We start from the raw sequence: 17,499 nt of genomic DNA, 5'->3' as shown, positions 1-17,499 counted from the left end.
ATATTATAGATATAAATAAAAATGTACAATTTTAAAGTAATTACACAACTATTATGGAGTAGTGGGAATAAAATAAAAAAAAAATTATGTTTATTTGTTATGCGATAAATGATGTCTACAGGTAAGCAACTTTTACCATTTATTTAATACATGCAAGTGCTTGCTTTTTACATTAATAACTAGATAGGTAAGTACAAGTTTTTTTTGAAACATTTTACTTGAAAAATCGTTTTGCTGTGTATTAGGTTTTGAGTATTTAAGGTTCGTAAATTTGTCATTTAGTAGGTTACTTTAATGGATGTGTTAAATATTTGAATTAAATAATAAATCACTATCATGACAAGCGATTCTAGCCAGATATGGTTTGTCACTATATTTCTATGAATAATTTATACCAAAAATTCAAAATCTCTGTAAATAGTATTAAATTATTCTGAATAATTTTAAAATGTCAGTGAATAATTAATTGTGTGTAAAAGATGATAATTTAAGTAAAAGTGGAATGTTTAATAAAGTTTCTATGGTTAAGATTTATTTTAATTATTACAATAACATTACTAAAATTATTTATTGAAAATCGTTTTATTTAATCTTTTTCAAAGACTCCTAAAAAATGAATATGGTAAGGTCATTTATATAAAACCAGCTTGAATTTCAAGACTTACAGGTTATTAAAATTAAAAAATGTATAAATTTGTATTATTGTATTATGTTGTATTCAATTTTCAAGCTTTTTGACTAGCAAATAAAAATGTTACCATAAGACAAATGGAAATAAGGTAGTTTTGATAAAAATTATCAATTACGTAGCTTTAAAATAACTGTGTTAAAATGTATACTATATTTATGTAATTATAAACATTTGTCAATAATTAATAATTATTTTAAATTTATAATTTAAATGGTAGTTAATTTTTATATAAGATACAGTTGAAATATGTTTATTTTTGTAACACACATTTTTATTTTTTTTTTAATTTTAATAAATAAATAGTACCTAAATCCAATCCATATTATATCTGTTTTCTAATTTTTATAATAACAATTTATAAGAATTCAATAATAACGTAAGAATTGCACACGCGTGCTCACTGCTCGTTAATGGATTTAATAAAAAAAAAAAATTAATAAAATATAAAAAAAATGTTTTCTCCTCTTGCCGAGAAAAATCAAACGTTGCTAATTACTTACACCCGTAGATGTCACGTTCTTATAATAGGTTAAGTACACGTGCAAGGAGTTTTTAAACCAAATACAAATGTATACATTGCAATAGACAAGGCGCCTAACCTTTCTGTCTTTTCTCCGGAATCTTCTGCTTACCTGTAACATCATAATTCATAACATATTATATTTTGTAAGTCGATATGATTTTGTGTCACATATTAAGCTGGTTCAATAGAGAAACAATGGGCTTTTAATCCTTACAACTACTTTACGCCAAAAGCCACTGGCATAATCCTGCTGTCGCGTATACTCTTACTCGCAGCGTATATACAGGTACTACGTAGTATGGAAAACTCCGAAAAAAAAAGTGTTTCCCAATACCTAAAGTGGTTTTAAATTTTAATACAGCGCCCATTCCCAGGTATAGAGTCATATTTTGATGTAGTAAGTAGTCAAATGCCAAATGGTACCTACGATGTAATTATGAATTATGTAGTGGATACAACATGCCTCGGCTGTAGGTACATGTATACTGTATAAATGTATAATAAGGTCATGATATTAAGTTTGTTAAGTGCAATTTTAATGATTATAAGTTATCATATAAAATGTATATTATCTGTTTCTAAATATACTCCTTTGACCTAGAAGACTATAATTATACGTTCTATATCAACATATTATGAAGAGAGACAGCGCTTATTTTCTTAATTCTCGATAAACTCAAAAACTAATTAAACCAATTAGTGTATTTAAACAGTGTGACCATTATGGACATAGTATACTATTGTATTATAGTATTGAATTTAAAAGCGATATTAAACAATAAACGTACTACAGATTGGAAAATATAGTCAAATTTAAAGAAGCTAGGATTTATATTGTCACGAACATCAAAAATAGCTATAGTTGTTACTACGCCAAGTCGTATGCGTCTTAAATGCATTTTTTAATTACAGTTATTATATCATTGGTTTAAGTTACCGTTTTCGCATATCACGTAATTTTGTTGTTGAAAACTAATAGACTGTGTCTCCCTCAATGTAATGTCTCATTTATTCTGAGACGAAATAAAAAATGAAAGTTCCATGGTAAATGATAATAGGTTAGGAATTAGGTCCAAAAATCTTAATCACTAACCGACACACATCTATCAGTCTATCACTGACCACTGTTTACAATACGGTAACTAACATAAAAAATCTTTTTATATGCAAAAAAAGTGCAATTATAATTACTTAGTAGGTATATTATATAGGAAGTCTAATTCTGATCATCTTTACCATCAAATGATGATATAATGTGAATGCCTATACCTATATAGTAAGTACCTACCACTAGTACCACTTATTCTGCTCGCCCATTAATGACTTTTGTAATTTACAAATTGTATATTTATAAAGTGCATCTAATAGTTTTAGTTTTAATAATATTTATTCAAAAATCCGTGTAATCTAATATACACAATGATTGTTATTTTAAATAAAAGATACAGATGCGAATGCAGGTTAAAATTTCGGTGGGTTGAGGTGAGGGGTTGAAAAAATGTTCATAAAATAAGGGCATGTAATTTGCACCAAAATTAATATCTATTAGTATTATCGAATAGTAATTTTCATAATAATAAGACTTTTTATTTCTAGCAAAAAAAAATATACTAAATTATATTAGATAAAATGTTTGTCATGTATTATTATATTTTTATACATACGGTGTAGATTTTAAGTCAACACTGACGTAGAACGGTGTAAATAACCACTCATTATCAATAAACGGAATATTCAATATTTTTAGCTTCTCGTATCTCATATATTATACTCAAATATCGAAACTTGTATGATTATTCTTTCGATAGTACCTATCTTATAATAATCGATTTTGATTTTGGTGCAAATCATATTTCCTATTTCTTACTACTTAAGATGGTGAAAATTACATATCTTTATTTTGGTGCAAATTACACATGTTGACATGTTGTAAATATTTATGGTCAATTTTGGTGAAAATTTATTTTTTGTTCCTGATATTTCCGGAAGGGGGGGTTGAACGTCTAACCCCCCTGCGTTCGCGCCTGAAAAGATAACAAACGTTATTTTAAAAATTATTAATTTCTTTAGGAATTTTTTTTAAAAATAATATATATGCCATTTTGTATTACGTCTTTTCACTTGTGTGTATTTTTAAATAATAATCTATATTTTCAATTTTCAATTTTAATTAAACGTACTGTTTTTTTTATTTTTAGCATTTGAAATTTAGACGAGTGAAGACTTTACAAATGTTGTAACCCTATCCCACTTAAAATCACCTTCCGGCTTACATAAAATATCCCAGGTAATAAATGTAAAAACAATTAATTAAGTATTTAAGTGTATCACGTGTGTAGATTCTACTCAAAATAATCGATTAAAAAGATATCATAAAAATGCGTTTTACATATAATATTAATAAGTAAGTAAATATTTATTTTACTGAAGTCATATTATATGTTTAATATATTGTGCATTACCTTTATTATTATACATATAAATATATTTATGTATAATATGTACATAGGTGTATAAAAGATAATATTATATTTATATATTATAATGTTTGTTTTTAATATTTACCCACAAATTTAGACTATATATTAAAACATAAATATACAATCAATGAATAGGTACAAATATATTCAATAATTTATTAAAGTCTTGTAACTTAAAAGAGACATACACGGTCATAATTTATTCAACGTTTTCTCTAACCATACAGACTAGTGTTTATTTTAATAATTTATTCCGTTAATAATATTGTAATATTATTAATAGTTAATTCTATAGTGTAATATCAGTAATGTATATTCTTAACGTATATTTTATAGTAAGCAGTTATAACACCACGGTATTTCGTATAACTTTAATAATTTATAATATAGAAAATTAAAATTATAAATAAGTAATGTTTAATGAAATTGCATGCCAGTGGTTTTCTCAGAAAAATTTCAACTAAGTATGCTTGTGTTCACATCTTTGTTTTAAAAAATCCATAAAAGATTTGATTGAGTATCTATATTATTATTAGATAGTAGATAAACATGAATATATTTTGCTTCTATTGTGCTTATTTTAGGATCTATTTGTGTTCATACAAGATAATAAATATAATAATACTCTACTATAAAATTACTAAATTTTGCTTGTTAGATGTATTTTATCAAATCTGATATTTCGTGATACTTGATTTTGTATCGATTGGTATAATTTTATATTAATTATTAATTTGTAAAAAAGATCAAGTAAAAAAACATCTAATTAAGTTTCACTAGCATATTAATAATTAGACATATTTTATATCTAATAAGTAATAGGTATTTGAGAGAGGCAATTTTTAAATTTTAACAATAGAGAATAATAAATTTCAAAAACTACAAAAAATTGAAAACTTCAAAAATTCTTTGAAAAATTGTTTGCAAGTTTCTTGTTTCTACTTTCAAATTTTGTCCTGTGACGAATTAGGGTGCTGTAATTATTGTTCAGAATTTTTTTAATTCCTTCTTAGTTTATGTAAATTATTCATAGTGAAAATTGTTTATGGTGGATTTATTTACTACTGTAAAATGTTGAAACTACAAAATTAACATGTGGTCATTATCATAAATAATATTCAAATGACATTAAGTTGATTGAAGTTAAAATAAATTATATTTATTTAAATCGTATTTTAGTATTTACAAATGTTATAAATGTTTGCATAATAATTATGCAAAAAACGATTCAATAAAAATAATATTATAATTTTAATATGAAAAACACTATAATAAAAGATACTTAACTCATTTTGATCACCTCCGTGGGTTCCATTAGAATAAAGTTTCACGAGAATAGTGATTTGTCAATTTTTAAACTTTTTGTTGTATAGGTATATTAATACATGTATATATATTTTTATTTTAATAGTGTTAGTATTTGAATTTCACATAATAACTTTGATTAAAGTGTAGTATGTTGGAACTATGTTTGTAGTCATTTTTTCCCTAACAAAAAAATTATTTGATTTTTACTATGACAAAATTAATGTACAATTTTCAAGTTATTTAACAAAAAATAAATATCTTACATTCATTCATTTAAACATATTTACAATCATTAAATATTTTAAGAGATATAAAGAAATATAGTATTTCAAAGTCAATAGAACATATTATTTTTACACAGTCTTATAAAATATATTAAAAATAATTAATTAGAAACTAAGAATTTAAAAATTTAAATTTTATTTTTCGAAAATATAGAAATGATTTTTAAAATAAATATTTAACAGTAATTTTAAAGTTAAGTATTTAAAATTAGAATAAATTAGAGTACAAAATTTTTTTAATTATCAATATGTCCTAATTCAAAAAATATTTGCTCATAACTAATTGTTATTGTCATGAAATATAATTAGTATAAATGTTTATTTATAATAATCAATACAATAAAAATTCATTTTCATATATTATTATTTATTATAATATGCATTATTTTTCGCAGAACATAGTTGCATTAAAAATAAATATATACATTTTTGAAAAATAACGAATATAATTCAGACAAGTTTATTATTTAATATATTATAATTTTGTTGAAAAATATACTATAATTGCAATTACATTATAAACGCTATATAGTTAACTAAAATACGTTGTATTAGATTTAGATATACATAATTTTACTTAAAAATATAAATATGATTTTTTTTTTAAATCATATCTCTTGATTTCGCTTTGAAAATCTTATAAAGTTGTAACTTATATTTCATAAATATATGTAAAAAATTTAGTGATTAGAAAAAAAGCATAACTAACATACACATATTGTAGTATCAACTTTACTATAAATATTACATAATCGAGTAAACGATACACGATCTTGAAATAAGGCACATTGATATAACACGTAAGAATTTAATAACGCAGAGTAAAACAATATTTTAAACCCCTAAGGTATTGTGATCTCGTTAGAATAATCAAAATTGTACCTCCGGGCTCCGATACGATTGTGATAAGACACTACATGAACCGCTAACTATATTCATGTTATATATATTATGTGTAAATCGTGTGTCACATTAAAATGTACGTACGTTCTGTTGATTAATTAATCAAAAAAAATAGTTGTTTGATATTAAAATAATATATTAATGAAAAGAAATAAAGGTCGAACGACAGAACCGTAATAATAATAATTGTATTAGTTTATAGGATTCGAAAAATGTCTCGGACCCACTCGAAAATCGGAACGTCGAAATGTAACCATAACATTTTGGGTCTGACTAGTTTAGCGAGGATAGTATTCGGATTTATGGTTCACAGACTATGTGCTGTAATCACGTGTAGTAACATAGCTGACAATATACCTATGACGGGAGCCGTGGACGTGGCGGCGGCGGTACCGCCGGACTTGTTAGACAGTAGCTGTTCCACGCCTTTTATAGTTCCGTCAGGACGTCGGTGCGGCTCATTTAGCGACGCGATCCGGCAGATCAGTGAGTAAAGGTCGACGTTGTTGAACGGTTGGGCGGTGTAGTTCTTCTTGAACGCCGGGCCGGAGGCCATGAAAATGGCTCGCATCTGCGGTTCCTCGTTATCGTATCCGTGCGCCCCTACGTTGAACTTCTCTTTTGCTGAAACACGGTTGATCAATGTTTGAATGTTAAATCGTTAATATTGCGAAAAACGAACAAGTAACAATACAATTTTTCTTTAAATCATACGACGGTGCATATACATTTATAAAACAAATTGATAGAGATCGGTGTAAATTTAACTTGAAAACGTCCCCTAAACTATCGGTGGCGTATACAGTATTACTAATGCGATTTAATGTAGTATAAAATATGTAGGTATATTGTTATTTATTTAATATATAAATAAAATTTAGGATTTATAAATAAAAAATGTGTTAAGTGGATATCACTATGCTGTATGGTTAACTAAGCAGCTACTGATTGGAAGTGGTCTATTAGCTTACATCACTAATAAGTATATTTCAAGTTACACTAATGCACTATAGAAAACCTTCATTGGTCATTGGTTTATGATAGCGTAGACGTAATTTAATTGAGCTATAGGTACTAACTTGTTCTGCTCAAAATTAATTCATAATATTCATCCCAAAAGGCGTATCCAGGATTAGCCAACAAATAAATAATATTGTTTAATCTAGTATTATTTTTCATGTGCCAACGGTCCAATAATTGATCTTTTTTAAATACACTGAATGTTTTGGTAGTATTGGCTATTTTGGAAAGATTTGTATAAATTTCGTCAAATTTATCTGAAAATAATAATAACAACAAAAGTGTTTAGAACCACTTACATAGATATACTTCTTATAACGGTCGTAGTATTTAGACTACTTTATTTATTTACTTACGTTCATTTGGATGTATGAACACATTAGGACCCGATGAAACCTTTTTGTAAGTTGTATTAGTCACATATTTATCTAAATGTATCATTCGGTCATACGTTACTGTATCCATACCATGATCACTGAGAATAATGAGATTTATTTTGTTTTCTAGATTTTCAGATTTTATATGGTCGAGTAAATACCTAAAATTAAATGTTTATAAAAAAAAATGTTAACTGTGTTCAAAAATACAAAACAAATTGTTGCAAATTTAATAAAATATAACTTATACTGAAAATTATAAATAAATACATATTATGTTACTAATTTGAAAAGACATACTTTTATTTTGTAAATTGTTTACATATCTAAAAAATAAACTTATTTTTAAAATGATTTATAAGCCAATAAATACCCGAGTGCTACGTCTACTCTCACAATTTGATCTTGAATCTCTTTTGAATTTATTCCTTTTAAATGACCAGTTTTGTCCGGTTCATCAAAATACATATACACTAGATTGGCTGGTTTATTTTCATCTTTAATCCATGACATAATTTTGTCTATACGAGTATTCCAAAGCATTGAACTGGATACAAATAAATAAATTATTATTATGATTTATGGTCAAACATATTGATATGATTTAAAAATAATAATTTAAGAATAGCAATATTATTGTTACAATATATATTATTTGAAGAATAATGAGGAAAAATATTATACAATATTAAAATTTCTCATTAAATTTTAGAAACAAATATTTTGATAATAAAAAATAACGTTTTCCATTAAATTTGTTGGATTTATACTTTAAAAATATCCCATATATTATTATGTTACTTCATTAGGTTTTGAAAGTTAAAAAGTCCGAAAAAAAACTAAACTTATCGTTAAAATTACAATTACAATGTATTATTACTGGTTGTATATTTGCATATAGGTAGGTTTTTTGCCTTGATACGCAAAGTCGGATCCTGGCCACATCATTACACCGCTATATCGTCCATCTCCATTGACTTCGTTTTGTATCTGAAATTATTTTATCTCATTAAACCATGCATTGGATATCGGTATTAGTGGCGTATGGCAAAGATTTAGATGTGGGAAGGGGTCCCTAAAAACTAATCGAGAATCGATTCGAGATGCTTCGGTGGCCGCAGCTACTATATTCAATATTAAACTATAGAACTAAAAATAAAAAAAGGGTGGGCAAGTTGGTATCGCTCTGCTGTATAGTAGGTCATTATAATGGATGTGTTAAATTTGAAAGCAATGACAAGTATCATTGTATACAAAAAACGATTCTGAACGGAGGTGATTTGTCAGTCTAGGATATATTCAAGGCCTAAGTACCTAAGGGGGTGTTTTGGGGTTCAACCCCCCCTCCCACGAAATTAATTTCCAGTTACGGCCTTGGATATATTATATGATTACCTATATTTGAATTATAATTTATTTTTCTCAACTACTGGTGAAAGTTTCAAGTTTCTACGACTTATACTTTTTGAATAACAACAAATATTTTAAATCGTTTTAGGGTATATCGTCATTTTACGCGATTTCGTAAAACATTAAATTTTATACGCTCATAAAATTTTTTCTATATTGACGCTAGAGTTTTTTTTTATAGTTATTTGAAGAAAAAGTTATGGAAAACCTTGTATTGGGTTTTTTAAGCTTAGATACAAATCACAAAAAGTTAATGAATTCAAAATTCTTTGCAAATTTTCGCGATTTTGACATATTTTGTAAACATTTTAACTTTAAATGCGACTTTTGATTAATTTTTATTACAACAAACACAACTTATTATAAACCTTGTATTTAATTTTAAAGACTTTTTGGAATGCCAAAATTTTTTATCGGTATTTCAAAAAAAAAAACTTAGAAAAATCGAAAATTTCAATTGTCTATAAATAGCTTAATAAAAAATTATATTCAAAATATTTTGAAAATTTAATCGTAAATAGATAACGTTAATATAAACATTTGGTGAAAATTTCAAGTATTTACTATGATTCGTTTTTGAGTTACAGCAAAATAAAAAAAATCGATTTTGTTAAAAACTGGTTATGCGTAAGAATTCCAGTTACTTTTTCAGGATTTTTCCTGACGTTTTTGAAAACTACTGAAATATTTTTACTTTTGACTTCCCAAAGTACTAACTAGATTCATTTTCCTTTTCAAAGAGGGGCTGAAGTAAAAAATCAAAGCACTATTACTACTGTCTACTCTAAAACGTGATGATAGACACGAATAAAAAAATTAAAAAAAAAAAACATACATCATTGTAAAATCAATACATTCATCACTCCGTTCAGAATCTAAAAATCAATAGGGTGCGATACAATAGTTTTAGTTATACAATAGACACTATTGAAGTATTAACGACTATATATTATCATAATTATATTATAAATACATTATAAGCATTATGTAAAGTATGTTTATAAAACTAGTAAACGAGTAGTATTCAATTGTTATTTTACTATTATAATAAAATTAAATAAAAGTAAAATAAATTAGCGTGATAATTAAGTAGTAATCATTTATAATTATATCCAATAGGTATCGTCAATTCTTAACATTTTTAGAAAATGTTCTTTTTACATTTTTCGAACTGAAATAATAGTCACGCTAGCCAAAGATGTCTACCATCTTGGCTACCGCATACCACTTACCAGCACTGATTAAGAAAATAACACTAATACCATATATGATGAAAATGATGTCTAGCCTTTTGTTTATAATATAAATGTTTTCGACTATGTCATAGCGTATATAACATAACATAATATAGTTATCTATACAAAACACAAATCTTCTGTTAACCATGAAATCTGTGAGCAATAAATGTATGGGAAACATTACTACGAGCGTGAAAGTCAATAATAAATAATGAAAACATGTTGATAAATATATATATATCACATACACTTATAAATTATAGTAATATTTATATTTAATAGTACCTATGTTAATGTATCTAGTACAAATAGTACAGTCATACAATTTTTAAATGTTGATTTAAATTTTGTCTTACAATAAATCTTTTTTTTTGTGTTTTTGTTTGTTTTGACTTTTATTCTTGTTTATCGATAAAAGGTTCTAAAAGGAGTAGGTATTACATATAACGTCACTGTATAAAATCGATTTCAAATTAACCTATACATTGTAAGCTAGGTATAATATTTTAAAAACTTGATATTTTCTTTTAGTTTGATTATTCAACAATTTGAAATTTTAACTTTTATAACCTGAAAATTGAACGATTAGGTACAGATTTCTGATTATAAAATTAAAATAAGAGAATTAAATTTACAATTTTTTTAATAGTTTATAACAGTAAGATGGAAATATAAAAATAGTACTTCATAATTATAGTATATTATACTATGTAGCATCTTGTTCTTGGGTCTTGTTAATGATAATAGTAATTCAAACTTCAAGAGTTTCGTACTTTGTAAAATAATTATTACTTTTAAAATGATTATTAATAGAATAATGTGCGTAGATAAGATACATTGGTTGTAGTACACAGAAAAGACTAAAAAAACAAGTTATTGCACACTTGTCTTGTATCTCAGACCTTGAAATAAACCAGTAAATTACACGTATTATTTATTCTGAGTTTTATAGAAATGATAAATCATACACATTTGAAAAAATGGTAGTGCGTGGTGATTTTTTACTTATTAGAAATAAAATAATTAAATATTTATTATAACCAGAAATATTGTTAGGTATAGTAAAAATATGTAATACTATTATTTTGAATATATATTGTATAATATATATAATATTATTTAATATTATATGGTTCACGGCCCAGTACCACGCTGCTCGCGGCCCATGGGTTGGGAACCGCTGGTATATCAGATCATTTTGTCGGTAGCTTTTATTTGTACTTGGTTATTTTTAATTTACCGACAAATTATAAACATAACCTGTACACAATTTAAATTATTATAAGTACAACTGATTTAAAGAAATTTGTCAAAAATGTGTGAAACTTGTCCCACTATCCTAGTGTTTAGTATTTCGATATTTATACTGTGAAATGCAAGCATATATAAGTTATTATTTTAATTTTTTAATTTTTTAATTATTTATTTAAATAATAGTCACCCGAATTTACTTGACTTTACTATACAAAGGTAGCTGTTATTTACATATTTATAATATTATGAACATAAAATGGATAGGATTAAATGTGATGTAGAAAAAACAAAGTTGGTCCCCTATCCACTAACGATATAATTATTCAAGTATAATTCGTAATATTTAATTTAAAAATATGACAGGTAATAGTGTAATATACGCTCATTGTAGGTATTATATTATGGAAAAATCGTTATGGTTAGGTTTTGGGATTCGCGATCATACCTAATTAATATATGACCGTAATACTCGTACCTATTATCACTATAATACTTGGTGTTAAAATAGTAATTTTATGTTTTCCGAAGAAATTCATTTTTGAAAAATAATTGTTTACATATGATCGAGTATTTAGTATTTACACTTAAATATTTATTAACATCGGGATATCATTAACTAATGAATAATGAATATGATGATGTGTACGGTTTCTTTTACAAGTAAAAACATGCAAATTACCCAACTTGACCTGACTTGATCTATTATTTAAATAATACTTATCGTCTATTTATTATGAGTTTATAATACCGTGTCTAATATACGAGAATGTATTACAACTTAAACAACGGATTAAGTTAATATACGGTTTATTATATACTATTTACATTTTACTTTAAAGTTATTGGATGTTACAGTTTATGATCAAGATATACTTATCTAATTAACTACCTATTACTAATTTTTTTACAAAATCACGATTTACGTGATTTAGATTATTTCTTATTTTAAAATTGTATGTAATATAATATTATATGTTTAGTATTATATAATTGTGTCGTAATATGCTTATCATTCAAATATTCCACACGAGAACATAATTAATACAGTTATAATATTATATAGCTACTACGTAATATTTAAAAATATCAATATAAAAAACGATTTAATTTTACATATTACATTCGTTAACTGTTATATTCTAATCTATTCAGGTAAATTTTCAAATAGAAATGTGATACTTGTAGGTAAGATCACTAAGATTATTCGACATTCGTTTTAAGTTTTTGACATATATTTTTGAATTATTCGCGTGGACAAAAATGATAAAGCTCACAGGAATGTTCAATTATTCGACGTATTTTATTTTATTATTTTATATTATTTAATATATTTATATAGTATAAGTTTTACTAATATATTCCAATTTTAAATGTGTGCATGTATACATGTAACATTCATGTTTACATGAATTGGGGAAATATAGAAATATATTATTAAAATACATGGGAACAATTTATATTACACAATATACATTTATAAAGAGTGTTCACCAAAATATAAATTAATAACTGAATTAAATATAAATAATAAACTTTTATAATTTATATAATTATGGGATAATTAAATGTGTGCAATAGATTTATAGAGTATAGACTTTTACTTTTAGACGAATTAACGAAATGAACGTATTTATACATATAAACTTTGATAAAGTAACTATCAAAATAATTACTTATATATTGAATTTAAAATTATATTTTAGATTTTAAATGTATTCAATGTATTCATTATCTTACTATGTGAATTTCTGAATATTTTTTTAATATTTTACTTTATGTTGATGAATAATACCTACCAGTCTACCACTATATAATGTATGATTTATTGCAGTCTTTGGATTTTAATATTTAATATTTCAATTTGTTTTCCTTTATATAATTCAATTTCAAATAGATACCATTGTACCAATACACTTTATAGACATTTTCGATAATATGTAATTTATCGTGTTTAGTATGTTATTATTGACAATAATGTGTTTTTTACGTTACATTCGATTTTAAAAGAATTTTAATAGATTACGAGTTCGACATAAAAGTATGTACTTGATAATGTAGTATATTTCTAAATGATATACAAAGATTAAATATTTAAATCCAAAAAAATAATTTTAAAATATAAATTTAGCAATTGTATAATTTTTTGAAAAAATAATTATAACATTATGTCCTACGATGAACAAGAAACGAGTTATGACGTATAGTATAGTAATATTATTTTTATGGTAGGTACTCGTCTATTATATTTCCCTCACCAGATGAAATCGATCAATAGCAATGTATCTTGCCCCGCAACCACGTGACTTTTTCATTTTTATCAGTTAATATTACAAAATGCCAAATGTGATATATGCTATTCAAGAATTAAAAAGATATTCATAAAGCTTACCAAATCGTATAAATCGTTTATAAAATTCAAATAAGTATATTACAATAAATTTAACTCAGCTAGTCTATATTTATATTTATGAATGTATTTTGTAATACATCCAATTTATAGGCAAATTCAGGCTTCTGTGGCAGATAAAAGGAATGTATATTTTGAATATATAATTTCAGCTAACTATATCTTTTATAATAAATTGACTTTGTAGCTTACAAAATCTGAATAGCACTTGTCATCGGGAATAGAATAAAATAATTTATTATAAATTCATGTCGTATCAAACGATAATAAATTATAATCATATTAAAGTAGAAAAGTTAATAAAAACACAGAAAGTGTTTTTCGTAAAATTATATCGTCAATGTACGTTCAATTTTACCTATAAAATACCATTTAAGATAACAATCTTAATACATTGGTTTTTATTTAATCACTTAGTACCACAGTGGTGTGCTTAAGGAGAAGGGGTAATACCAAATAATTAATAAATGAAAAAGTCGTGTGGTGGGATGCATCACTTTCAACTTTGAGCGATAAATCCCGCGGAGTGGCTGGGTCGTAATATATGAGTACCATTATTATTGTTTTATTATTATTTTAATATTGTATATCCGCGCAGAATAATTACTATTCGTTTAAGGTTGTCCATCACAAATAATCGTTGTACATTGTTCGGAATATCGATTACTGAAACCAATTAGACGTGAAAATAAGAGAAGAAACTCAGTTGTTCCGAAAACCGAGAAATACTTCATACATAGTTGTACTTATACGTCAGACGTAATTTGTCACATCACAACCGTTTTACGTGCATAATTGTGTATGCAATATATGAAGACATTGACCTGATTATATATAGAATGGACACTTCATTGAATCGGTTAGGGGGGTTGTGTAATAACAGTATATTTCTAGTAATGATTAATTCGGCATTCGTTGAAATATAACTCTATCCGGTGTGAAAATATGTGCATTTTATCAGGTATCATACAAACGGGTAAAGTAGAAAACAAATTTGGCTGTATAGCGCCAGCAGGTCCTATAAAAAATTACAATCAACGAGTATAGTATGGACTGTTATAATAAAATACAGTTATTTTGTTTAATACATTGCAAAATGCAAATACGAGTAAATTAAAAATAAATAAATAGCTAAATAAGAAGGAAGCAATGATGTATATTCTTTCGTTACTACACCTATTATACCTATTTTATTTTATAAAAATTAAAAAATGTTTATGTTTAATATGGCAATATGAAATACTTTTATAAAATTGTTATGATCGAGGCCAGATGTTATTGGAATTTTTCCATTCCAAAATTATCTTGATCTACCATCACAGACCCATACTGTTTTAAAATGTAAACACAAAACACAACAATATTATAAATCGTATAAACATTATCCGGTCTGCTCGTCCTCTCTGCTAAATCGGAGTATCGTGATCATCAATACGCCATGTACTAGTTTGAGCAGTGAACGGATAAACACTTAGAATACGGTCTGACTAGAGTTATCGTAATTAATCCTTTCGTTAGACATAAAACTTTGTCCGAAGAGGGGCGATGAGTTGAAGCGACGAAACTATAAGTCTGTACAGTCGTACATCGATGGCAAATCACTAGGGAAATCGGCTTCAGCTTACCAAATTCGAGATCGAATCTTCGTAGTGGAGTACCAGTAATGGAATGTCTATCGTCTCTTCATAATCGTCTCGCATGCGCGTGGGGGTCACAATATAATAACATGATAGTTTGCAACCAGTGATGTAGTGTACTATTGTTAAAAACGTTCGTAGGTCAACAACGGTAAAAACATTATCATTAAATCAAAGACAGATTTTTGAGGTGTTACCCGGTTCCACCACAGACTTTTTCCACCATAAACGAGGTACAATTTCCATTTTCACCAAAAAGAAATTAGAACTAATGATTTTAATTTTTATGCAATATAGTACGTAAGAGGTAGGTATAACGTCATTATGCTTGTAAAAAATTGTAATGCGCGTTTTGAAGTTAGTATATAACCGTGAAGACCGTACAACAATAAACAGCATTAACCTTCTTAGTTTTTGACGGAAAAAGGTTATGCGTAAATCAGAGAACCGTTTTTTTTAGCAGAAAACAGCCATGTATAATTGTTGCTCTTATTGTGACTGTTACTTATGAGCCATGAGATATAAGTAATTAATACTTTTTAATGTAGTCTTTCGTGGATATTTATTGTAGTATTTATCCAAATAAAATTCATTGAAGTCCAATAAATATGTTAAGAAAAATGCGGCACACATAGATGATATTTTCTATTTTTGGAAACTTGAATTCCAAAAAAATGACATTCAATTGAGTATATCCATAAAGTAAAGTATTCAGTGATACTCATAAACGGTATACCTACCTATTGTAAACACAATTCCATTGGTTATCAAAATATATATATATATATATATATATATTTTTATAATTACTCGATAACTATATTGAATAACATTTGAGAATTGAAAATTACAAATAATTGCGTAAACCGAATATTTTGTTTTCGTCAACCAACACACCACTGCTGTTTGCAAACAGTGCATACAGTAGTTATGTCTACATCATAAACTATCACGGGGTGCACGCACCGATCGTTCGTGGTCTATTATTCGTAATAAATCTTAACATGTTCACCAAATGTCTCAAACCACGTGCGACACATGGCCGGAACTGACATTGCAAGTACAGAGTTAACAGTACATACGCGTCGACAAACAAAAAAAAAAAAAAATCGAATATCAAAATTTATAACTCAGTCACGTGGGCGGCGGGACCTTACCCAGATAGGCACCAACGAATCGTCGTAGTGGAACTGCTCGTACGTGTAGTGCATCGTTTTGTTGTTCCGGTCGAACATGTAATTGTCGAGCACGCCGTGCGTCTCCGGGTACATTCCGGTGGCTATGGTGAAATGGTTGACGAACGTCTTCGTGGGGAACGTCGCGCGCATGTACGGCGGCGCCGCGGAAGCGTCCCGGAACTTGGCCATTGTCGGCGTCAGGTTCTGCCGGATGTATTCGGGCCGGAAACCGTCGAACGACACGACCACCGTCACCGGGTGTCGGCTGACGGCCGCCACCCCGGCCACCGCGCAGATCGCGGTGACCAAGTAGCACTGTGCGGCGGCTGACCTGCACATGGTCAACGTGGTGACGTGCCGAGCAGCGGACCAAAGGAGGACCGAGAAGGTTTTAGTCCGCGATCTACGACTGTATATCGACAAATCGACGTTTGCTTCCGGCGTGGCCGGACGTGACACGTGTGGGACGAGTCAACGGCAGTGGGCCGGTGTCGCGATGCCTATGTCGGAATCGCACGTGTGCAATGGTCGCCTATTCGTTGGCCACGCGTTGGTCGACGGGCCGACGAGTGTTTTGCCGACGTGCGTGCGGGTCGGTGTGCGGTAAAAAACTGCAAACACACCGTCGACGATACCCTTCACTGATCAAACGAATTGCACGCGCACATCAAAACAGGTGCTTCGTCGGAGTGGGGACAACGCGTAAAGAGAGCTTCTCTCTCCGGTCGGACGCGGCCGTACTGCAGTGTGTGTGTGTGTGTGTTTTTTGTTCATATTATTATCGTTATT

General features: G+C 27.6%; 1 protein-coding gene across 2 annotated transcripts; it reads right to left on the bottom strand.

The window, feature by feature from the left end:
• Positions 1-818: 818 nt before the first annotated feature.
• Positions 819-17,349, bottom strand: LOC132932202 (ectonucleotide pyrophosphatase/phosphodiesterase family member 5-like). 2 transcript variants are annotated; one of them, XM_060998466.1, is made up of 7 exons: positions 16,690-17,349; positions 8,467-8,576; positions 7,960-8,133; positions 7,566-7,747; positions 7,269-7,466; positions 6,547-6,813; positions 819-1,323 (listed from the first exon to the last, which is right to left on the bottom strand). In XM_060998466.1, exons 1-7 carry the CDS (start codon positions 17,047-17,049, stop codon positions 1,286-1,288), a joined length of 1,329 nt encoding a protein of 442 aa, XP_060854449.1. In that variant the 5' UTR covers positions 17,050-17,349; the 3' UTR covers positions 819-1,285. The 2 variants fall into 2 exon arrangements, with proteins under 2 accessions (XP_060854449.1, XP_060854448.1); XM_060998465.1 differs by lacking the exon at positions 819-1,323 and having other exon boundaries at positions 5,633-6,813; positions 16,690-17,346.
• Between the last annotated feature and the right edge of the window lie 150 nt (positions 17,350-17,499).

This window comes from Rhopalosiphum padi, chromosome 1, assembly GCF_020882245.1.
Source record: "Rhopalosiphum padi isolate XX-2018 chromosome 1, ASM2088224v1, whole genome shotgun sequence".
Classification (NCBI taxonomy): domain Eukaryota; kingdom Metazoa; phylum Arthropoda; class Insecta; order Hemiptera; family Aphididae; genus Rhopalosiphum; species Rhopalosiphum padi.
The sequence above is the reverse complement of the archived record's forward strand: the minus strand, read 5'-3'. Positions and strand labels throughout refer to the sequence as shown.